Here is a 24,539-nt window from a genome sequence, read left to right on the forward strand (position 1 = left end):
CTGTAAGGAAATGGAAGAAATCCCACTTCTGATTGTAACATCACATTGTAACTGATGTTTTTATTAGTATTGTTGATTCAAGTTTTAACTGATTGTTGTTTATAATATGTATTTTAGATACCATTGTATTGTATGTGGTTTTATGGTTGTAATCCCGTCTCGATCCAGTGGGAGAGGCAGGAAAATATAAATAAAATTATTTTATTATTATTATTATTATTGGTGCATTTTCCCCAAAAGGGCATAATATTTAACCAACTTGAAAAAACAAACCAACATCTAAATATGAGAAACGTTGGATTGATTTAGAAAAGTTCCCTTGGGGCTGAAAGGTGGTGGTGGTAGATCTTAGGTCTGTTCTCTCCCCCCGCCCCCTCTTGTTGTCACTGTGTTCTGTGCACACCATTTGACAGGATCGGGAAGGTGCTTTCCATAACCTTAATTCTAGCACCTGAGCAAGTCATGGAATAACAGCAACCGCACAGCCATAGGGAAATGTTCAGAAAGACTCTGTCAGAACGTGAGATACGATCATTGGCTTACAGTGGCCAACCTGACAAACAGGAGGATGATGAATACACAAGAAGAGAGAGGACAAGCAAGCCAAGCCATGTGCCAACAGAGTATATGGAAAGAAGTTGTTATGCTTACGCACTCTCTTTCCTACCACTATTCTTCCAGCTGTCAATGGAGAGTATATGTATAGCTAATTGAAACCAATAGGTATTGCCATTCATTTCCATGCCATCACTGATGGCCAAGACAACTGTTTCAAAGCGTCCCCAGAAATGGCGCCCTCTGGAACAGAATTGGGATGCAATGGGAATGCGCGGCGGCGGCGGCCCCCCATGCGATAAAGTCGCGTTTTGGGCCCCATCTGGTGCCCATCGCGTTCCGTGCGTGCCCCCGCTTGCCCCCGTTAGAATGCGCTGGGGACCGGTTTAGGCCCCGTGCGATAAACTTCAATCTGTCACAAGGACTGTATCTTCCCATATGAGCTTGCCTGAGGATCTGGAAGGGAGGCACTTCTCTTTATATCACTACTTTCACAGGCACAGTTGGTGGGAATGTGGGAGAAGGCCTTGTGTATGGTTGCCCTCACACTTTCCTAGGAATGTTAGAGTGGCTCTTTTTTGTTGTCCTTTCAACAGCAGGTTAAACTACTTCTTTTTTTAAATCAATCAAGCTTTTGGTAACTGATTTTTAACAAAGGGGCTTTTATGGTGCTGTACTGTTTCCAGTACCACAGAAAAGATACAGAAATTCAATCTAGACAATAAGGAAATCAAAATAGTTAAGAATTCCCATACCTAGGATCAAATATAGACAAGAAAGGTGACTGCAGACAGGAAATAAGAAGAAGATTGGGAAGGGCAACTATGAAAGAAGATGAAAAGCTACTGAAAAATAAAGATATACAACTGAGCACAAAGGTTAGAATTGTTCAAGCCATTGTATTTCCCATCACTATGTATGGATGTGAGAGCTGGACAGTAAAAGAAGCAGACAGAAGTCAACCCATCTGAGACGTGATGGTTGAGAAGAGTGTTTAGTATACTGTGGACAGCCAAAAAGACAAACAGATGGGTCTTGGAATAGATCAAGCCAGAGATCTCATTAGAAGCCAAGACATTGAGACTGATGTACTTTGGCCATATTATAAGAAGGCATGGAACACTGGAAAAGACAATAAAGTTAGGAAAGGTAGAGGGCAGAATAAGGAAAGGAAGACCACATGCCAGATGGATTGATTTGATTGGGGGGGGGTATGGACATGGGATTGTAAGAACTAAGCAGCGAAGTGGAAGATAGGGGATAGGGGTACTTGGAGGTGTCTCTTCCACAGGGGAGCTTATCAGACAAGGGAAATTGGAAGTATAATCCAATGGCAATCCGAACGAAATCATGGGGTTTAAAGTTATTGCGTGATAGACTACCACACACAATTTCAGGCAATGGGAAATCAGTCCGAACGCAATCATGGGGTTTCACGTTATTGCGTGACAGGTGATCACACACAATTTCGAGCAATGGCAAGCTATTTTCGGGCAATGGGAAGTCAGTTTGAATGCAATTCGAATTCACGTGAATGTGTTCTGGCCCCACTTTCTTTTCATTCGAAATTAAGAGAAAATCCTCCCATGTGATAAACTCCAGGGTCTCCATGAGTCAAGTTTAACTTAGAGGAAGATAACAACAACAACAACAACAACAACAACAACTAGTTCCAGTCTCAGTTTTAAAGTAAGATTTTAAAAGTTTTAAATTCTGTTGTTTAATTCTGTTTTAATCTTAATTTCATGCTTTTAACTACATGCATTTTTATTGTATTTCCTGCCTTTCTGTATGCAGCCTTCAGACTCAGTTTGGGAGAAAGGCCAAATATAGATAAAGGAATGGATGAATGAATGGATAGCACTTTCATGAGTGTTGCAAAGAACAAAACAAATAGTGTGCAGAGTATAGCACCATTTAAACTGTCCCTGACATGCCTACCTTTCTGTGTGTTTTGTGTGTGTGTATGCACTATGGAGCAGCACTGCTTGGAAGAAAATATTGTTGTAGTACAAAATGATGTCAGCCATATGGGATGACAGTAGGCCCTCCAAAGATGGCAGGTTGTTGGCTCACACACACACACACACACACACACACACGGACCTAGAGTGCACCTACACTATAAAAATATGCAGTTTGACACCACTTTAACTGACATGGCTCCAGCCTAAAGAATCCTGAGATGAGTAGTTGTGTGAGGCACCAGCACTCTTTGGCAGAGAAGGCTAAAAAACATATACAACTACAAATCCCAGGATTCCATACAGTGGATCTACAGCACTTGAAATGGTGTCAAACTGCTTTATTTCTACATTGTAGATGCACCCCAATTCTTGTGGTTAATGTGGCCATAATCCCAGAAACAACATTTTGAACAGAGGAAGTTTTTATGAAAAGTATTAACATTAAACAAATTAACTCTGAATACACTGTGATCATTCCACTTTTACATAAGTAACTGATGGTGAATTGCTACCATTTCTTTGCTAAAGCAATTAAGTCTGCCAAGCTGTACAGGTCACAATATTACGAAGTGTCAAAAAGTATGGTATAGTTCACAATATTATAAGGAAGCCTTTTCCATTTAAAAAAAAATATGAAAGTGCTGTTGCAGATAACCTGTCACTTTTCTTGCTTTGAATTATTGCAATTTTATATGCACAGAATAAAAAGGAAATCATATTTGAAAGATTAAAAGAGCTTTGTGCTAAAATACTCTCTGATGATGGATGAATGGTATTAATACAATTTTCAAGGACCTTTCTTTTATATAACATCTGTGGAAATAGGTGAAGTATTGTAAAATAAGCAAAGGAATATGCTTCAGAGATAAAACTCACCCCTTCCTCACCAATCTATCTTTTTAAAAAAAATGCTGCAGAGAACAAAAACTTCTAAGCTGTTTTACTGGGCAGACTACTTAACATTAAGCTTTGGATTTGGAAAGCAAACACATGAACAGCTTACTTTTGTTTTGAGTCTCTTCTTTCTTTTACTGCTTGTAGCTTTTTATCTGTCATCCATGGTTTCTTCTGTTTCTTTTTCACTACTGTAAGTGTCTGTCTGCATTCTTCTTTTATGTCCCTGGCTTCTGACCATAGTTCTTCCCGGTCTATTGTGCTTAGTAATGTAAATCTGTTCCTTACATTGTCAATAAATTCTGTTGAAATATTGTTTAGATCAAAGTTTGGTATGATGACTATTTGCTTCTTTTCTTAAGTTTTACTCTTACTTTTGACATAAGTAAATCAGGGTCTGTGCCACAGTCAGCACCTAGTCTAGTCTTGGCCACCAAAATGGAACTTCTCCATCTTTTGCTTCTGATTATATAATGTATTTGGTTCTTGTGTTGTCCATCTGGTGATGTCCATGTGTATAGCCTTCTCTTTGGCTATATGAAAAAGGTGTTTGCAATGAATAGATTGTTGGCTTCACAGAAATCTATCAGACGCTCACCTGGTTCATTTCTTTTGTCTAATCCAAATCTGCCTACTGTTTTTGATTCCTCTTTGGTTCCAACTTTGGTGTTCGAGTCACCTTTTATTAGCTTAACGTCTGTGTTGGGGTGTTGGCAATTTCTTCCTGGATTCCTTCATCCTCTTAAGCATCTGTGGTTGGTGAATATACTTGCATTATGGTAATATCCACAGCTTTTCCAAGGAACCTTATTGAGATAATAATAATAATAATAATAATAATAATAATAATAATAATAATTTTATTTCTATACCGCTATTCCAGTGATCACAGCGGTGTACATCAAAGAGTAAGACAATCAAAACATCAGCATGACAATAATACAAAGTTAACAATTAAGAACAGTAAAAACTAACAACACCCTATACAGGTGGCTGTGTAGAATGGAATACACAAAAACATTGCCAAGGGGAAGAGAATGACCACAAGGCTCACGGGGGGAAAGCCTGGCGGAACAAAAAAGTCTTCAAGTTCTTCTTGAAAGCATCAAGGGAGGTGGAAGTACGGAGCTCATTGGGGAGGGAGTTCCAGAGCTGAGGGGCTGAAATAGAGAAAGCCCTCTGAGCTGATACATATCGAGCGTCTGGAACTCTTAAAAGATGTCTTTCACCCGACCTGAGAGTGCGGGGCAGATTGTATGGGGAGAGGCGGTCCTCCAAGTACCCTGGGCCCAATGATTTGGTCTGATTTGGCATTATATCCCTTTACTGATTTTGCCACATGTCTCCTTATAAGAATGCCACCCCATTTCTTTGTGTATTCTCATTCCCTGAGTAGAACAATGTGTAGTTGTCTGAGTCAAACTGGCCCATTCCTGTCAATTTTAGCTCACTTACTCCCAATACTGTTACGTTCATGCATTCCATTTCCATTTTTATATATCCAGCTTCCCTTGGCTCATGCTTCTCACATTCTATGTTCCTATTATATGTGTTGTGGAGCTCTGGAAAGCTTTTGTGCACATTGTGCAGTGCTAACAATTAGCCATGATGTCACTGTCGTTCTCTCAACCTTAATGCCATCCACCATCACTGCTGCTGCCCAGTAGCTGTTTGCCTCTCTGTAATCCCTCCCCCTTGTTGTTTGATTGTTTCTCTACCAATTTCCTTCCTCCATCTGTTTCCCTTCCCCCTCATGTCCTCCTCCCTCCTTTAGTTCTTCAGCTTTCTCCTGGTCTCTCATCGAGTTTCTCTGGCCCTTGTGGCCTGGATCTGGTGCCGCCTCTTTGTCGCCTGGACTGGGGGGGGGCAGGGGTGGAGGTGGGCTTTGCTCTCCTTCACCCCATTTTTCCCAGGAGTCCTCCAGGCTCTGGTGTTTCTTCTCTGTCCCTTGGGCTTGTTAAAAGTATTTTGCTGAAAATATTCTACTGGTTAGAAAACAAATACAGTAAAAATGTCTAATCACATGCAGAGGGCTTTTTTTTGCGCCAAGAATGTGCCATCTATTCCTCCCATGGAATTAAGGTGACAGGTAATAGCACGGATAGTACGGATCCCCATAATCTCGACTTAGCTACAGATCTTCTTCTGTCCACTATGTACACAGATTTCAAAACAGCTGGATTTGCTACTTCATAAGAATTTTAATTGATCTATAAAATGTTCCAACTATTACTTAATCTAAAAAGATGAGTATGTTATCTTTCTGCCAAATGGCTTTCAAAGAGGCTTAAGATAAATTATAACACTGCAGCATCATATGAGAAAATAAACTTTTTGTTTATGCAAGCTTTTAGTAACTGATTGGTTGATGATGAAGAGCTTTTAATAGGGGTGCTGTGTTGCTCCCCCTCCTCAATGTGCTTTTTACATTTTAAAAGATGGGTTGGTGTTTTAACATGATAATCTCTTTAACTGTGTTTCCATACTACAACTTATTTTGTTTTTAGCGGTACTTGTTTTTTTTTAATCATTTTGTGTGCTGCCTTGCATGCCAGTAATGGAGAAAGGCTGGACTATTCTATATATACAGATCAAGTTTTTTGTCTGGTGGTTACACCCACTTCTACCAGTAAGGGAACCAGGATTGTGTTTTTGGTGATAACTCAGCAACTGGGCAGATTTCTACAGAAACAGAATGGAGTTTATCGTACCGGGGATAAAACGTTCTCCGATGCATTCTAACGTGCACGAGCGGGGCTGTGCACAGAGCGTGATCGGAACTCGATGGGGCCCAGAACGCGACTTTACCGCACAGGGAACACAGCCGCCGCCACCACGTGTTCCCATTGCGTTCCCATCGGGTTCCAAGGGACGCCATTTCTGGGAACTGTTTCAAAGCGTTCCCAGAAATGGCATCCCCTGGAACCCGATGGGAACGTGATGGGAATGCGTGGCGGCAGTGGCGGCGTTCCCTGTGCGGTAAACTAGCATTCTGGGCCCCATCGGCTTCCCATCACGCTCCATGCGCAGCCCCGCTTGTGCACGTTAGAACGCATTGGGGAACGTTTTATCCCCGGTGCGATAAACTCCGATATCTTGCAGGTACCCTGGTTTTGACAATTTGGTAGAATTTTATTGGAAACAAACTGGAGCTCCATGCACCTTCCTTTCTTGTAGCTGCCTTGTTCTGGTTGCCATGTTCTGAACCAACCAATATTCCTGAAGACTTTTCAAAGACAGCATCATATATCATAAGTTTTACTTAACCATTGTCAGACATTACAGACAACTAACAAGATTAACAAGGCAGGATCTGTTCTAATTAATAAAGTTCCCCCCAAGTAAACATAAATTCAAAGACATAGCCGTGTTAGTCATCTGAGGAAGTAGGCTTAAAGTCTACATAACCTCATGCTATCAACCTCTTCATTTCTGTTGGTCTCAAAGGTGCTACAAAATCACTTCGCATGCCAAGTAATCATAGTTGAGGTGAGATCCATATCCCAATCACAATGATGGTAGTGAGAAGAAGATGAAATTAAAATGGACTCAGTAGCATGTACATCTGTTATCTGAGGTTCTAAAAACTAGACAGAAGGAACAAGCAGAGGTCTGCAACAGGTCAGTGGCTGTCCTTAGCTTTCATCTCATCTGAAGTCTGGCTTAAAAAAAGAAAAGAAAAGAAAAGAAAAGGATAAAAAGAAAAGTTCTTCTCCAATCCACTCTGAACCATCATAGTATTATGAATGCTGTTCAATACTGGTATGATCCAGCTTACCCACATTCTAGCCTTCTGTTATGGTGATGAAAGCAAATACAAAACATTTGGATGAAAATCTACCCACAAATATTTTATTTTCTGAAAGAATTAATTGCATTAATATCTTGTCTTGCCTCCAATAAGCTCAAGTCAACACACATTGCTCTCTTTCTTCCAAGCTTAACCACATAACAAACCTATCAAGGTAGGTCAGAATGAGAGAGAGATTGGCTCAAGGCTACCCAGTGAATTTCATGGCTCAGTGGGGAACTGAACCCAAATCTCCCAAACCCTAGTCCAGCACTACAACTACTACACCTCATCTGCTGTAAATTAAAGCACACTTTTTTGTTTCTATTTCTTGTTGTGTGCCTTCAAGTCATTTCAGATTATGGAGATCCTAAAGTGAATCTATTATGGGTTTTCTTGGCAAGACTTGTTCAACAACCTTTTAATTTCAAGCATGAAGTCAAAGCTAAGCTCCATATGGATGAATCCCCCCCTCCATTACTTTGCAAGATAGACTGTTATAGAGTCCCACAAAGGCTGGTATTTGTTAATACACCAAGTAGGAAAAGCTAAATTCTGTAATGGTAAATCATGGTAGAATTTCCACAAGCAAATCCTGTGAGCATTACTTATAACTAACAGATGAAAAAGATCACGAAAGAGAACAAAGAGTAGTGGGGAAGAAAATATCAGTGCTAATAGCCAAAGGAGGAAATGAAGCATGAAGAGAATTTGAGAGACAGGCTCAAAATAAAAAAAGAGACTGGGAATAGCCCCCAGTCAATGATACATCACCTCTCTTATACAACTGTAGTTAACCAGCAAAGAGTAATAAGACAACTACATACATTCTTCCAGTCAGAATGGCAGTTCACTAACTCTACAAAGCCTATCTAGTCTGATTATGGTAATGGATTTAAATGAAATCCCTTGAGCATTTTTGTTAAAAAAAATATTCTTGGAATATTACAGGCATTATTGTGTTCAGAACAAAACTGATTCTATTATCTTCAGTGTCAGAGATAACTTGATAACAGATGAATCTAAAATATTCTCAGTCTCTCTGTGTGTAATGAAAAAGAAATCAAAGTAATTGTCTCATTTTGAAAAACTTCTTAAGGCCTGTGGTGAGACAAAGACAGTTGATCAGCATGTTTCATGACCTAGCTTGGAAACTGGGGGTTGCCTCTTCCATTTTTGCTGTCCTATTTATTCATTGATGCTAAAATACCCCAAAGGCACCCACCAGATCCCATCTGATCTTGGAAGCTAAGCAGGGCAGCTCTGTCTAGTACTTGGATGGGAGGCCACCAATGAATACCTGATGTTGTGGGCTATATTTCAGAGAAAGGAACTGGCAAAACCACCTCTGAGTACTCCTTGCCTAAGAAAACTCTCTAAAATTCATGGAGTTGTCATAAGTCAACAGACGGTTAACACACACACACTTTAATTATTTAGGAAATAGTACAGATACTTAAATCCACTGGTATCAGCAAGAAAGTTGTAAGATTCTAACCCACCCCCTGCCCCAGTTCATCCAAGCATGGCAATGATTGGAAATCTGTCTTAATGAAAGTGATTATACTAGGAATTTAAGATGGACTACATGCTTATACCACCCTTTTTTTGTGTTTAAAATGTCTAGTTTTATTTTTTCGAAATCCTGCCATTATTAAACTCCCCCTTTTCTCTTGCACCATGTTGTTAAGTCTTGCTCTATTGTAGCACATAACAATTCAAAAATTGCCCATGGTTCATTTTCTTCCCTCTGGAAAAATAGAAAGGAGTTATTTGATTTCATTTGATTGATAACCTTCTTTATTAATTCCGTAAGATCATGCTTTATTAACTGTCTAAAGGGGACTTTTCCTTGTAACCGTGAGCGACAGTCTAAAAGGACTACATTTCTTTAAAAAAAAAAATGTAATCAACAGACTGAACAGTGAAGCTTGTTCACACATAGGCCTTGTAGGAAAAATGAAGATTTGCTATTATTTTATTTTTTAAAAAGATATTATTCATGGTGATCTTATAGCTTATAAAAAGTCTATTTTGAAAGGAAGACTCTATTTTTAAAATTTGATGTTCTAACCAAATACCCTCTATTTGGCTAATCATTCATCACATACACTCAGTCAGATTTCCTTAGCCATGTGTTTTTGGAACAAAAGAATAGCCCAAATCTGTTCATTTTCATAAGCTACAGAGCAGGGATTGGCAACCTCTGGCTTTCCAGGGGTTGTGTGCCACATATGTCAAAGCCAGCATGACCCATAGACAGAACCCAACAAAATGTGTATGGCCACAAGTTGCCCACTCCTACTATGGAGACAGTACAAAACCAGCTCACCCAAAGGTTGGATATATTTGGTACTAAATTTTATTAATATGTTTATTCTTGAAGGACAGAGTGCTGAGATTCTTGTGTCAGTGACAGTCTTTATACTGTTGGTCAATACAACTCCTATCCCAACAATGTTCTTGTTCTAAGTTGCTAGAACAGGGTGAAAAACAAACTCAAGATGATAGGTGGAGTATCTAGTCACACTCCTTTTAAGTGCCTAGTGTAGGAGTATGAAACATGCAGATGTTGCCATTCTGCAATTCCCAGCATCCCTAGCCACCGTAGCTAATGTTAAGGCATAGTGGGAGCTGTAGTTCAACATCTGGAGGGCCACAATTCTCACTGCTCGCCTAGTGCATCCTATCCCAAAGGCTTAGTGAAGGCGCCATAATTTTCAAATGAAATAGTGAACGTCCTTTCAACCTTGCCATCACCTCTGTGCCCTCTTCTGTTGAGGTCAGGGGCTCAGCCATTAGCCCCCAGTTGTCTCTAGGATCCACTGCAGTTATGGAGAAGGCTTACAACAGATTTGTCCCTTATGCAGAAAGATGGGAGGAGAGTCTGATCCAAACCAGGTTGGACAGCTTCCTAAACATTGCAGAGAGGCAGGGCATATTGTGCTTGCCTTCATCTAAACTAGGACTGGGCAACTTGTAGCCCCTGAGAAGTTGTTTGACTACCATTCTCACGATCCTTCACCAGTGGCAAGGCTGGCTGGGACTGACAGGGGCTACACTCAATCATCTTGAAGTTCATATGTTGCCACCCTTGTCTTAAACTTTAGGTCCTATAAAATATATGAGGAGAAACATATGGTTTGTTTAGTATGAAGCCTCCACAGGTGATTCAGGAAGGAGGTACTCTTTGCCTACCAAACACCATGCTTTCCAAAAAGATAGGCATAATAGTCTGTTTCACCACAAAATGGAAAAGGGATGTGTACCAGTGTATGTGAAGGAATCTAGTATTAAAGGGGCTGCTGCATTCTTTCATTTCCAACTCCCCCCAGACTATTTGACAATGACTGTAGCCACATATTTAATGAATCTAGCAAGAGGGGTCCAAAAACAGTCTGCTGTTGATGGAATGATGCTACTAGTAACAGTTAGATCTTCGTTAAAATATATGTTACAGGTTGGGTCTCCCTAATCCAAAATGCTTAAGATGAAAAGTGTTTTGGACTTCAGAGTTTTTGGATTTTGGAATATTTGCATATACATAATGAGGTATTTTGGAGATGGGACCCAAGCCTATTTTGTATACACCTTGTACATACAGCCTGTATGTAATTTTATGTATGTTAATTTTAAAACAATTTTGTACATAAAATAAAGTATGCATATATTGAACAATCAGAAAGCAAAGATTCACTATCACAGTCACCTAGGTGGACAATTTTGGATTTTGTAATATTTCTCATTTTGGAATTCTGGATACAGGAGACTCAACTTGTTGCTGAAAGAAGTTATCAGAAAAAGGGAACATTAGAGTATCCTATCATTTTGTTCCAAACAGAAGTCCTGGCATTTTAACTTTTCAGCTCAGATTGAATGGTCTGGCCCACGTAAGGGTAAGAGCCCATTCCATGTGTGACAGATGCAGTTTTCAGTCGGTTCATTCTGGCTTCCAACAGCAGTTACTATGTGTTCATCTATTCATGTGAATGCCAGTGATACATGCCAGATGTGGTACTTTTCATGTCCTACTAGGTGGGCAGCTTTTAAACTGATGACAGTGACATGCAAATGCCAATGTGTGCTGTTGTAAACTGCTTATCAGTATTTGCACAGCCACTCTTTGAAAAGCAAGTGCAGCTTGAATTCAACAGAAAACTCTAGTTTGGTCCTATGACCAACCAAGCAGAAAATCCTGCTATCTGAAAAATGTTCAAAGCTTTTTCTTGCATTGTATGATCAATGACTCAATAAATAAATAATAAGAACCAGAGATTTACTGTTTGCAAAGCTAATAAACAATGTTTGCCATATGATATGTCCATCATCATTTTGAACATTTGGACAATGTTGTCTCATTAGCTGGTTTTTGGGAGTTCAGCAGCAGATTAGGTAGCAGTCCTGAAGGTAATACTCCTAAATGTTCAAAATCACAGTACATATCATATAGCAAATATTATTTATTAGATTTGCTAACAGTAAATCTCTGGTTCTTATTACTGTATTTACTTACTGAGTCATTGAACATACAACACAAGAAAACCCCTTGAACATTTTTCAGAGACAGCAGGACCTCAATACCTTAAACCCACCATCAATATATTCCAGTCGTAAAAATTACATGGAACATGGAACTTAATCACAAACAAACTTAATCCAAATGTTTTAGCCCATAAGTTTGAAACATAAGTGCCCTTTTCACTAACAAAACACTGTTAGTGACAGTCACTCGGATCACTAAATATACTGTCCTCTGGACCTAAACAAAATTGTGGTGGAATAGCGCCTATGGAAGCATCCATGAACAGTGTCTTGGCAAAAGAGTTAGGACCAAAGAGCAATCAGGATTTGAGAGTAAATCTATAGGTAAAACCAGAGATCAAGCATAACTGGAAGACCTTGTTCCTCAAGCAAAGCTTAACTGGAACAGGAAGCCATTTGTCTACCTTCCTGCCCAGAAGGATCCAATAGTTAGCTTGAATGAACAGGTAAGTATTGAAAATTCTTTATCAAGAAGGCGGCTGCAACCTGAAGGTCAGAGAGTCTGCTTATGGCAGGGCACCACATATAATGGTGGTGTTGAAGAACTAATACATCTTGTTCCTCTGAAGGGAGACATTTACCTGGCTAGGCAGGCTGGTACAGCCCAGGTTAGATACAAGGGTAGTAACATTAATTAAAGAAGGGACATGGTGGCTTAGTGGTTAAGACACTGACTCCTGATGACCCTAAGGGTGCATGACAGAGTGAGCTCCCAACACTTATCCCAGCTTCTGCCAATCTAGCAGTTCAAAAGCATGCAAAAGTGCAAGTAGATAAATAGATACAACTTTAGTGGGAAGGAAACAGCGTTCTGTGTGCCTAATCATTTAGTCATGCTGGCCACATGGTCACAGAGTCATCTTTGACAATGCTGGCTTCCTCGGCTTAGTAACAGATATGAGCACCACCCCTACAGTTGGACACAACTAGACAAACACGTTAAAGGGGAAACCTTTACTTTTTAAACATTAATTAAACCATGGTCCCACACAGGATGAATCATGGTAGGGAACAATTTTTACACCAGCCTAGACGTATTTAGTCTTATTTAGCTCCTGTATAGTCTAACCAAAGACCTAACATATTTTAGGACTATCCCATGAAATAAGCTTCTACTTAGCTGTGGTAGAGGGCAGTGAATTAAAAAAGAAAATCCAGCAGATAGTGCACCACATATGGGCAGCATGCTTCCAATGACCAATGCACCATCCAAGTAACATGCTCCAGTTATCTGTAGAGTGGCTAGCAAGAACTGGATATTTGTCTCTCTCTTTGGATACTGGGACAGAAAATTGTCCCTTGACACCATTAACATTGGGTCTTCCTGCAAATAAAATAACAGCTGTTTTCCTTTAGGATGTGGTGTGTTTCCTAATTGGAGGGAGGACGAATAATCTTTGTTGTTTCGATTGTTTTTAGCTAGGAATAACAGAAGTCATATTTTTAAGATAGTGAAACTGTATGGGTTACATATTTACAAAAAGGGGAGGGGGGCTGACAGCTGTTTAAAAGGAACACTATATTTTAATACAGTGAGCCCGCACCATACACGGGCTTCACTTCAGCAGCTTTCAGCATATGCTGAAGCTGTGGGAGAATCTAATGAATGGCACGCATACACGCTGCATGCACACACCCCATTATTTTCAATGGGGTGTGAGCATACACAATTTTCCCCGTACGCAGCAGGTTCCAGAACGGATCCCCCACATAAGGGAAGGGAGTACTGTATGACTTGCGTCTTCAGGTTCTGGATATCAGAATATTGTGGGATCTTCTTAATTCCCAAACCCAGAAACACTCCTGTGTAAAAAAGGAATCCTTATACCTTAAATGCATTGTGATCAGAAAATACTTCTGTAGTCACTCAATGTAGGCTTTTAAAAAATCCACATGCAGAAGGGTTAACAGGCATTCGCATATAATAAAAATATGTGGGTTCCTATATTTAAGTGTGCTTTGTTTAAAAATGTATTAATCTTTTAACTAAAAACTTAAATTCAATTTCATTCTAGATTTTTATACACTACTTGATGAGGAACAAGTTTCCAATCCCAACTAGTATAAAAGAATAAGGCAGTGTTTTAAATTAAAACTTACCAACCTCACAAAAATGAGTAGCTCAAGTCGAAGAAGAAAGGTAGTGAAAATGAGGGTCGAGTTAAAGGTACGTATCTAATAAATCAATTTCACAGAGACTACTACAAGGCTGAATTATTATATTTCTGTTCGTATTTGCCACTTGAAAAGCATGCTATTTATGAATAATTTATTTTAAAATTAGTTTCTCTGAATCCATAAAGAGTCCTCTCTTAACAAAAGTGATCTGAAATTGAAAAATATTCATCTAACAGTTAGTATGTTGAAGGAGGCAAAGTGCCAGAATTGTTCATTTATACATTATTCAAAAGTCCATAAAATGTCCAGTAACCTATGCAAATTTTCCTCAATTTTAAAATGTTTCCCCCCATGTAGTAGTAATATCAGCAGTACAGGTTAAATCTCCCTTATCTAAAATGCTTGTGATCAGAAGTCATTTGGAATTTTATTTTTATTTTTTTTTGGATTTTGGAATATATGCATATATTGTACTTAACAAGATATCTTGGAGATGGGACCCAAGTCCAAAGGCAAAATTAATTTATGCTTCCTATACAACATATACATATAGCCTGAGTTCCACTCCATGAAAAACATCTGAGGAAGTAGACTGAAGCCTACGAAAGCTCATGCTGCCAACTTCTTCTCAAAGGTTATACAAGATCTCTCTACATACAATTTTATACAATACTTTTAATTAGTTTTGCGCATGAAACAAAGTTTGTGTACTGTACACTGATCCATCAGCAAGCAAAGGAGTCACTATCTCAACCACCATTTTGACCTATTTTGAACCTAACATTTGAGTCATCAAGCACATTCTACCCTCTGTTCTGAACTTCATAACTTTCAATTTCAACAGCCATTTGTTCATTCTTTTTCTGTGGTAACACATGGTGTTACTCAGTTCTGAAAATAAATCTGGGCCCTGCTTGGCTTTTAAATTTGTGACTTTTTCCTATTAAACCATATATACTTGACTATATGTCTACCTCACGTATAAGTCAAAGGCTAGATGACCACCTAGCCTCTGTTTAAAAATATTCAAAGAAGCAGACTCCACCACAGTGGAGTTCCACTGCTGAACAGCTCTTACTCTCAGGAAATTCTTTGAGTGTATGGGAGGTAGTGAAGGAGTAGGTCTAAAGTACTGGGAAATGGCTAGCAAGAAGTCAAAATCACCAATGGACATCTCATCTTTTGGCTCTTTCAGGACAGTGTAGTTCCCAAGAATCACCAGGAAGCTTGATGCTAATGCCTGTTAAACTTGGAATGCAGAAGGTAGTCTGTGCCCACAACATTTTTATGATGTTTGAGATTCAACCAGAAGTGATGTCTTCGAGTTCCTCTTCTTCTGAGTAATTATAGATGATCCTCCCTCATCCTCTTTCTTTTCTCCTAAATCCATCCATTTCCATATGTCCCACTCGCTTCCCTGGTGCATCACTATCTCCAATGTATGAATGCTCTGCCATTTCTATAGAACTACACACTTGACAAACACTATTCAGCACACACCAGTTTTTCCAATCTTCACCTTTCTCTATAAAGTCTAATAGAACAGGTACGGCAGTCCATGCACATGGACAGGGATAGTCTATGGCCCTCCAGAACCTGTAACTCCTGCAATCCCTTTCCATTAGCTGTGCTGGTTAGGAATGATGGACACTCTTGTGCGACAACCGATGGAAGAGCACAAGGTGCCTGCTCCCTGCAACAGATTTCTGGAATTCCTCAGTGGGCCACAGCTCATGAAAGTAATGGCATCATAGGCTTAATGTTGTAAACGTTTGTAATGACATGAACACATAGTAATTTTAGTAATCTACTAAAAAAAAGTAGATTACAGTGGCAGTCCCACATTTTGAAAGAGTGCTAATGCTTCACCAGATATTGGTATGCTAAACTCTGACACAGATACACTATACATGATCTTATACTGGCTTTTCGTTAATCAGAGAGGAAGAGGCCTGAATCAGTTTCCACACATTATCTGTTTTAATCAGGTTTTAATACAATGCTTCCAAAATGTGTTTTTAACTAATTGTTATCTGCATCAAGCCTTCGGTACATAACCCACAATTAAGAAAAAAGGGAGGGGAAAAACACCACCTTATTGCAAAAAGAAGAACAAAGACTATGATCATAAAAGAGGCTTCCTAATGAGTCTGCTCTCACATAATAAGAAGCCTAACATCAAGAATAGCAAGTTAATTCACAACAGCTACATTTTACTTTGTCAATTAAAGACCCTCAAAAGATTTCTAGCAACTTCAGACTCATCACTTGTCTTTCAAGCAACCATTAGCTACCACAGTACATAAAATCAATTCATAATCTAGTAGTACTTCATGTCAGTTGCTTGGAGGACTAGAGGACTTCAGTTCATGGCCTGTAAATCGAAACTGAGCTGAGTGAAATGCAATCACCAGGAAATGGTAGGGGAAGAATCTGCTTAACTCTGTAGTTTCAATGAGTTGAGCTCTTCCTTTTTTCTGACAATTGTGCAGTTCTCTTTGCAGCAAGAAACTTTCCAGCCTTCTATATTGCTATTCTATTTTGTTTTAGTCTCTCCTGCCCTGCCCAGTCTGGTACCTCTGGTTCTATACCTGTGAGGCAGGCTTTTGGGATATCATACGTGTGGCAAGCAAAGAAGAACTGAGCTTCCCTATCTCTCACATACAATCCATATTCATTCTTCCCTAGACCTCCTATTTACATAACAAAAATATGCATGTTAATTTTACCCATACAATTAATGTCCAGACAATATTGGACCCAAACACACCAGGAGCTTTTACTGAGAAAAGAGCCCGATCAGAAAAAAATTATAACTACAAAAATCTCATTGTATTGCATTACATTATATATATACTTCTGTATAAAGAACTAGTTTTATATCTCGTGAAATATGCTTATTGCCATTTGGTAATATAGCGATTATACAGTATCAGTAAACTGAATTATCACTGAATACGCAGTGTGGCATTTCATATATGCATAATACATATTGTTTCACTTATACTTAGCTATGGGCCTGAACAGACTGGCCAAAATAAAGCTGCTTTGGGTCACTTTGGAGGTATGCTGTTTAAATGACACATGCATCTTAGGAGGCGAGAGGCTGTGCCAAAGCTGCGTTCCAGTCCTTAGAACTGGAGAGTGGCTTTGGTGCAGCTTCCGTCCTCTTAAGGCGCATGCATCATTTAAACAGCATACAGTATCTCCAAAGTGACCCAAAGCAGCTTTATTTTTGCCGGTCTGTTTGGGCCCATAGGCCCAAACTGCGTGACTCCTCCGTGCTGCAAAAAAGGAGTGCAGAAATCACACTCCTCCCGGCAACCTGGAAGAGCCGCCGCAAGTGCCAAAACGCACACTCGCGATGGCTCTTCCGGGTTTAGACATCCGGATGCTGCGCGTCCGTTACATCAAGATGGCCGCGCCCGTCTGTATAGGGGGCCGCCATCTTGCAGTACGGAATACGCGCGAGGGGCAAGGCGCATCCGGAAGCGCCGCCCCTGGCGCAACGACGGCGCCGCTTAGGCCCGTCTGTAAGGCGCCTTAGTTACCTAGGCTGGGCACTTTCATTGTGGGTGTTATATGCTGGTAAGCATTTAGTCTGATATGTTTATCTGCTCTTTTTTGAACGCACATAAGCAAAAGAAAGTGCATATTACAGTGTGCCCATGTCATGGGATGAATGGGGCGTGTGCCCATGGTATGCACGCGCAGCCACACTGCCCCATTCATTTAGGTGGGGCTTGAGCATAGGCGGTATTTGCTTTACGCAGGGGAGTCTGAAACGGATCCCCTGCATAAAGCAAGGGCGCACTGTAGTTTCATTGGGGCATCCTGACAATTTGTACCTCTACATATCATTGTCTTTGCATGTTTTCAAGTCATTTTTGACTTACAGTGACCATAAGACATTGTTCTTTTTGCTGGGGGGTTGTCAAGATTTGTTCAGAGGGGGCTTGCTATTGCCTTCTTCTGAGGCTGACAGAGTGTGACTTGTCCAAGACCACCCACTGGATTTCCATGGTTGAGTGATGATTTGAACCCTAATTCCTGGTCCAACATTCAAACCACTACTCCATGTTGGCTCACTGCTTCAATATTCAGAGACTACTCTTTGCTGTATTTATATCATACACTGCTTATATAACAAAGCAAAAAGAAAAAGAAAAAAAAAAGCATCATGCCAAAAGCTTCCAGGCTATCTCCCATTCCTTGCCAGGCACCAACTAGACCTCAACCTCTTAAGGTAGCTGTTCCATGTGACTCCAGACTAGCTAAATTTCTGTGGCAGATGTGCAGGAAACTAATTAGACAGAAATGATTTGCATAAATAATAACAAACTGTCCCTCTACCCAGAAATATGATGTGCTCTCCACATTTACATGAAAATACCACAGGAATTATTATTATTTTTAATCAAGTGCTCTTCAAGATAATGACCATTATTTGAGTTGCATTGTTATCTCTAGTAAAAATGCTCACAAACTGGAAACTCATGTATGTTTATTACTTTTTAACAGCTTGTAGATATCGCCACCCTCTTTCACATGTTCTTTGTGTTTCAAAATAAAAGTATGATAAATTTTGGATGCATTTAAGAGTCAACAGTTGCTATTGCTATATTTTTAAAGCTGATCAGAATTTGCCTGAGTTTTTCAGTCATAGCCATAAATCCTCTGGGGACTCAATTAGTGTAACGCAATGGTCCTTGGTAGCTTTAAACTTGAAAGCAAGCAGAAAGACACACTAATCTATTTTTAAATATTACCCGTCCCAGTATCGGAAAACGCTTGCAAGCTACAAAGGAGTCAGCCAGAGTCACCAAGACTATTTGCAACCTAAGGCAACTTAGTACATTCATTTGCAGCAACCCATGTAGGCAGGAAGCTGATTACTGGAGCAAACAAACAAACCACAATGAAATTCACTGCACCATCCACGATGAAATGAACATACCTGGAAGACATCCTTGTTCATCAAAAGCCCTTGCTCACAACTAAGACAAATAATTAATACCATGATCTTATACGTGAGGCATCAACAAAACGTAACAAAATGTTTGTTTTAAAATTTTCTAATATAGCCTATATCCTGACAGCTTCCAGAATGTTGCAGCATAAAGAATTTCTCATCAGCATCCACACCAATGAGTTCCACACCATTCATCTCTCCATCTCACACACATGCAGTTTATCTCTTTGCACCTGGCAAGAAACAGTCAACATACTTATGTTGCAAATGAATGTATTCAAAATGTTTACACCTCACTTTGTTCTCGGCGCATGCTCTGCTGCCCTCATTAACCTGTTTGAAGGACTTTCCTTCCCATCTCTCCCCTCAGTTTCACTTTGTTTTTTGGAGTGAGGACAGGGTTGTCATGAACACACTTGTATCCAGTTTACAGCTGATTCATTATTGTTCTGTGCCATCAAGTTGACTCTAACTTATAGTGAACCTATCAGTTTTCTTAGCAAGAGTTATTCAGAGGGGGTTTGCCACTGGCTTCCTCTGCATGCATCCTGCAGTAGTTGGTATTTCCTGGTGGTTTTCCTACCAAGTACTAACCAGGGCTTACCCTGCTAAGCTTCCAAGATCAAAGAGAATCTGAGGCCTTCAGGCTGTATAACAATCTAATTTTTCTGTTGGTATCTATGGCCAATTCTCTCATCCACACAGGGAACACTTAAAAACTTTTCCAGGATGAGTTAAGAAATGATCTATCCAGACAGTGTAATTGTCTGTTCAACCCTTTTAGCCATATGTATCTTCCTCTCCCTTTCCAGCAACTCTAATCCATTCTGCATACCATCCAGTTGTCAATTTCTTTCTTTTCAATCAGGCAAGATACTTGTGGCATTACTGCCCAACCTCCTTTTATGCAGCATTGGTAATTGTGGTTTCACTTTCTCACATCTGGGGGAAAAGGTCTCTCTAAGCATCTGGAAGTCCTCCATTATGACTCTATAGTTAACGTCCAGTAGAAATATAGTGTTCACTATTATCCATAGTTTTCACTATGTGCTGTATGTCTGGACGTGCATCCCTCACAGATATGAGGGTCAGACTGTATATGGATGCACCACCCCTATCTCTTTTAGAGGGCTAGTTTGAACAGTAAGATTTGAATAGTCTGAGACAGAGAGAGTGGGTTGTACCAAACTGTATCTGTGTTTTGAAAAGTTATTTTTGAAACTACAACTCATAATCCACAGTCCAAAAACATTTCCAAACTATCAGTCCAGTTCAGTGGATGGATGTATCTGCATGACTTTAGCCCACCCCACAAACCTGCTCTAGAGGGATTGAGGAAAAAGAAAGTCCTTTTCTATTTGAGCACTTGTGTTTTAAAAGCACTCTTGGTGATCCACTTTATTGTTGTTGTTGTTTTCACAAATACAACTACTTCCCATACCTGGCAAAAACATAAATAGTTTTAAAATATCTTACAATGCTATAACGAAAGCCTGGGTAAGCTTATTAAGTAAGAATATTCCATCCCAAAGTATCTCATGGATTGCCTTACCATCATTTTGAATGTAAAAGGCATTGTCAGATGTTGAAGTTCCTTGAAATTATGTGCTTAACTTGAAAGCGGAAGCCACCTGGGTGTATATTACTAACTATAAACCCCTTGAGCTCATCTGGCACAGAAGAGTTTGATTTACTCTGCCCCTGTGAAATATCTGAATTAGGTTGACATAGGCTAATCTTAAACTTCATGCATAATATGTTCTTTGAACACTTTTCAGAATATGCCATAACTCATGCAGCCAGTGCAGATGGGCCGAGCTTCCAGATTGCCAGCATTAAGTGGCTTGAAATTTTCACATACAACTGCCAACAAGCACTCTGTGGTGCAGCATCAGCACTTCTGTGCAATGTAAGATAACTTATGAAAGATCAAAAACTTCACACTGGCTTCATTTGATATAGCTTCCTTGTGTTCCCTGTCAGGTGCCAAATCCCACCAAGGATTGCAATTTGCCCAGGTGTGTTGGGCCTAGAAAAGTGCTGAGGGAGGACAAGAGGAGAAAAGTGGGTTTCATGACAGGAAAAACAACTTCCATAGAACCCCCCTGCAGATTAGATCTACTGGCAACCAGACCTGTGGCATAGCTTGGTAAGTCCCTCTCCATAAAAGGCTGTAACAGAACTTGACAAATATACTTTTTGGATTTAATACTTTGGATTGGCTATCCTGGCTTCTGAATTCTGAGAATTACAGTCCCAAAAGTAATTTCCCGAACTTTGGCTCTAAAACACAATGCTCTAACATGGTGTATATGGCAACTGTATCTGATCACTACTGCCAGGCTGTAGTCTGCCTCCAACAAGAATCTCTGTATAACTTAAGCAGCAGCTAAATGTACAGAGGACCAGAAGTAAACGAACCCACTACCCTGAGATAGCCTGTTTTTATCATGCAGCTTGGCATAGCACCCAGTGGGAAACTTTCTGGAGCCACATCTGCTTATCCATGGATAGTGAAGGGCTGAGCCCTATGTCCCCCACAACCTTTTTTTTTAATTATAAAGGTTCCTTATGGTCTCTAGGGTCAGGGGTCAGCAATTTCACCACATTTTACTTTTCTCAGCTGTTTTAAGACCGCCACCCCTCCCCCGCAAACATGAAGTGACTCTGACTTGTTCTGGTTTTGAACTGCTCAGAAGGGGGAATTAAAACATAGTGCCATTGCTTTCCCGCACCACTTCCTAAAGGGTATATGAAAAGGCTATTTAAGTAAATAATTTTAAAAAAAGTTTGACATGCAGGGGACATAGGAGTATTTTGATGAGGGCTGCATACAGGTCCCAGGCTGTATTTTGTCACAGTCACACACATATATACACACACACTGTGTAGAAAGAAGGAGGTTCCACACAGGCATCAGTGCTTGCAGCATTGTCTGCAGTCAATGGAGTCCACTTGCAAATTCAATGACCTCTACATCTTGCCCTTTACACAGAGAGCAAGAAGCTGAATTGTGACTGGAACATCCAGCAACTTAAAACTGCCTAGCATCCCACTTCCATCATCAAAGAAGTTTCCTCTGATAAAAATAATAATGATGCTTGCAAACTCAGCTGCACAAAAAAATACTTTGGAAATGGAATCTGTGGGTGGCATTCTACTTACTCTGTTGAGATGGCTGCTGTTCAAAACAATGTCAAGAAGCCTTTTCACACAGTCTTCCAGTTTCTTCAAACATTTTCCCAGAATCAAACTAGATACATCCGCATCACTTAATAATTTGGTTATGAGAGAAACTGCTTGAGTCGTAACATCTAAAAAAGGAAGTTCAGGGAGGCTATATGAAGTAACCAGACCATCAAGCAACCGTGAGAAAGAACAGGGTATTATGGAGCAATCCTTTCCAAGGTATTTTAAGTCTGTTCTCAAATCTCCAGCTTCTGTCAGTTTTCTTAGTTCAAGGAAATGCTGCAGAAATTGCATGTGTGATATCAAAGACTTTCTTTTGCTGGTCCAACAAGTCAATATTGGAAGTACACTTGATGATGGTTCAGATGCACAACTGTTGTAACTATGGTGCCTGTGACTGAGACTAGGTAACATTTCTAGAGTATCAATTATGTAATCATTGGAAATATCACATCCAGAATCTTCAAGATGACCTGAGCATTCTTCTGTATCAGAAGGCAGTAGAGTCTCATCTAAGACAGCTGAAGACCCTGAAACATAAAAAGTGAGCCAGTGCATTGCAGTGGATAAAGAGCTAGACTTCATATTAGGAGAGCTGGGTTGTAATCTCTCCTCAACCACGAGTAGACAACTTTGGGCCTATCACTCTTTCTTACCACACATTATCTCCCTAAATACTTTTATCTTTTTCCAGACCTAATTAGTGAAGAGGGACAGGCTGGTTGGGGAAGTCATGTGAGCTGAATTTGGCCCAGCTGTTCCCCACCCCAGCCTCAAAGAAAAAGTGAACAAAAGCACGAATAAAGAACCTAAAAGAACAAACAAGTTACAAAGTTCATACTCACAGTTCATTATAGCACTGGCAAGATTTCTATTATATTCCATAATTTATACAGTGGGCTCTTGCCATCCACGGGCTTGACATCAGCGGATCTGAGCATCTGTGGACGGCAAGCTCCATTGTTCTCAATGGCTGCATGTGCACGTAGCTGTGCTAGCAGCTGTGCACACATCACATTGACATTAGAAGCAATAGGACTTGAGGTCCCATGATTTTTGATTACCTGTGGGGGGTGGATGTGGAACAGATCCCCTGCAGATACGAAGGGCTGACTGTACCTGCAAAATGCTTTCTGCAATTTGGCAAGCTTCATTCATTCAGAGAGTTAAAAGGCCTGAAGGTCTCATACAAGATGTTAGCAAAGTTATTGCCAATGGCTGATTACTGCTGGGAGATGGTAAGATTTGGATTTCTTCAATGGAGGTTCTATGAAAATATACCAACTCCAAAGTAGTCCAAGCTGAATCAAGCTGCTTGTCAAATCATTGAAATGGGTTCTAGACCAGATTAGAGATAGATAAACACCACATTACTCCTGTAAGATGACCTCAAAAATAAATTAAGCTACCCCTCAGTCCAATAGTTTGAGACATCTCCAAGCACAGTCAGATTCAGCCCAACCCCAAAATTCTGACTAGAAGTTCAACTTTGGAAAATCAAATCACAGCTGTAAAGATAAGACCTCTCATTGGACTTGGTGCTATTGCTTGCATCTCAAAACTGTGGATGCTTGCAAGTAGCCATGATCTTCATTTTAAAAGGCAGCCCATAGGGTTTAGCTCAGAGGAGCTTGGCTGGCAGATTATATAAACAGTGGGGTAAATCAAAAATGGCTAAACAGACACCTTGTAAGCATCCATTAACTTGAGCTGCACTAAACAGGAAGAGAGTGCTAGTCTGGCACTCAATCTCTTCACCAAATGAAGGAACACAAGGTGGGTTTAGCTTGTATTCCTCTAATGCCAACAGTAAGGCGCATCTAATTCACCCTTTCAGAATCACAGCCTCAAACTACATCAGCAAATGTAGTAAGGCTGTAATGCTGGCCAGTGTCCACTGGAACAGTACAGAACAGTAGAGACATATCTCAGGACCCATTTCAAGATTAGCCATGCCTTCCTGTGAAATCTGATATGAAAACATTTCTCTCTGAATCTATGAGTTCTTCCTCAGTCTCCAATTAAAGGGCAAAATTATTGATTACTGCAGGGATGCATCTTATCAATCTTGACAATCACATCCAGGGGTGACAGAGGTAAGGATGATCCTACAGGAGAGGTAATATTTTAATCTATCTCTACCCTAGCAAGATGCTTGGGAAAACAACTGTTTCACCCTCACTAAGGTAGAGAGATGAAGCCTCTTCCACTTTCAGATCACAATAAACATGTTTCAAATTGGGGGCAACTGGTGACGGTACCTCTGTTGGGATCATGGGCGGATGAGGCTTTAGCCTCTTACTCCTGGCATTTGGCAGCAGACACAAAAAGGCCACACAATAGACATGACATGGCCCATACACTTCCCTTCTCCTGAATAAACTCCCAGGGATAGAGAAGGAATCTTGTTTCAAAGGACAGCTGAAGAAATCAATAAAGAGAAGACATTTTTGTCTCAAAGTCCTGATTCCATCAGGGAAGGAATTTTTTACTGGTCATCAGTAGTTTATGC

The 24,539-nt window shown here is 40.1% G+C and overlaps 1 protein-coding gene across 3 annotated transcripts in view; it reads right to left on the minus strand.

Moving 5' to 3' along the window:
* MEI4 (meiotic double-stranded break formation protein 4) overlaps nucleotides 1-24,539 on the minus strand; it is a 92,633-nt gene that overhangs the window by 45,863 nt on the left and 22,231 nt on the right. For all 3 annotated transcript variants that reach the window (XM_042446563.1, XM_042446555.1, XM_042446573.1), the window contains exon 3: nucleotides 22,004-22,557. In XM_042446563.1, the coding sequence (XP_042302497.1) occupies nucleotides 22,004-22,557 (554 nt within the window). The remainder of the gene's footprint in view (nucleotides 1-22,003; nucleotides 22,558-24,539) is intronic.

The sequence above is a fragment of the Sceloporus undulatus genome, chromosome 1 (assembly GCF_019175285.1).
Source record: "Sceloporus undulatus isolate JIND9_A2432 ecotype Alabama chromosome 1, SceUnd_v1.1, whole genome shotgun sequence".
In the NCBI taxonomy this organism is placed as follows: Eukaryota; Metazoa; Chordata; class Lepidosauria; order Squamata; family Phrynosomatidae; genus Sceloporus; species Sceloporus undulatus.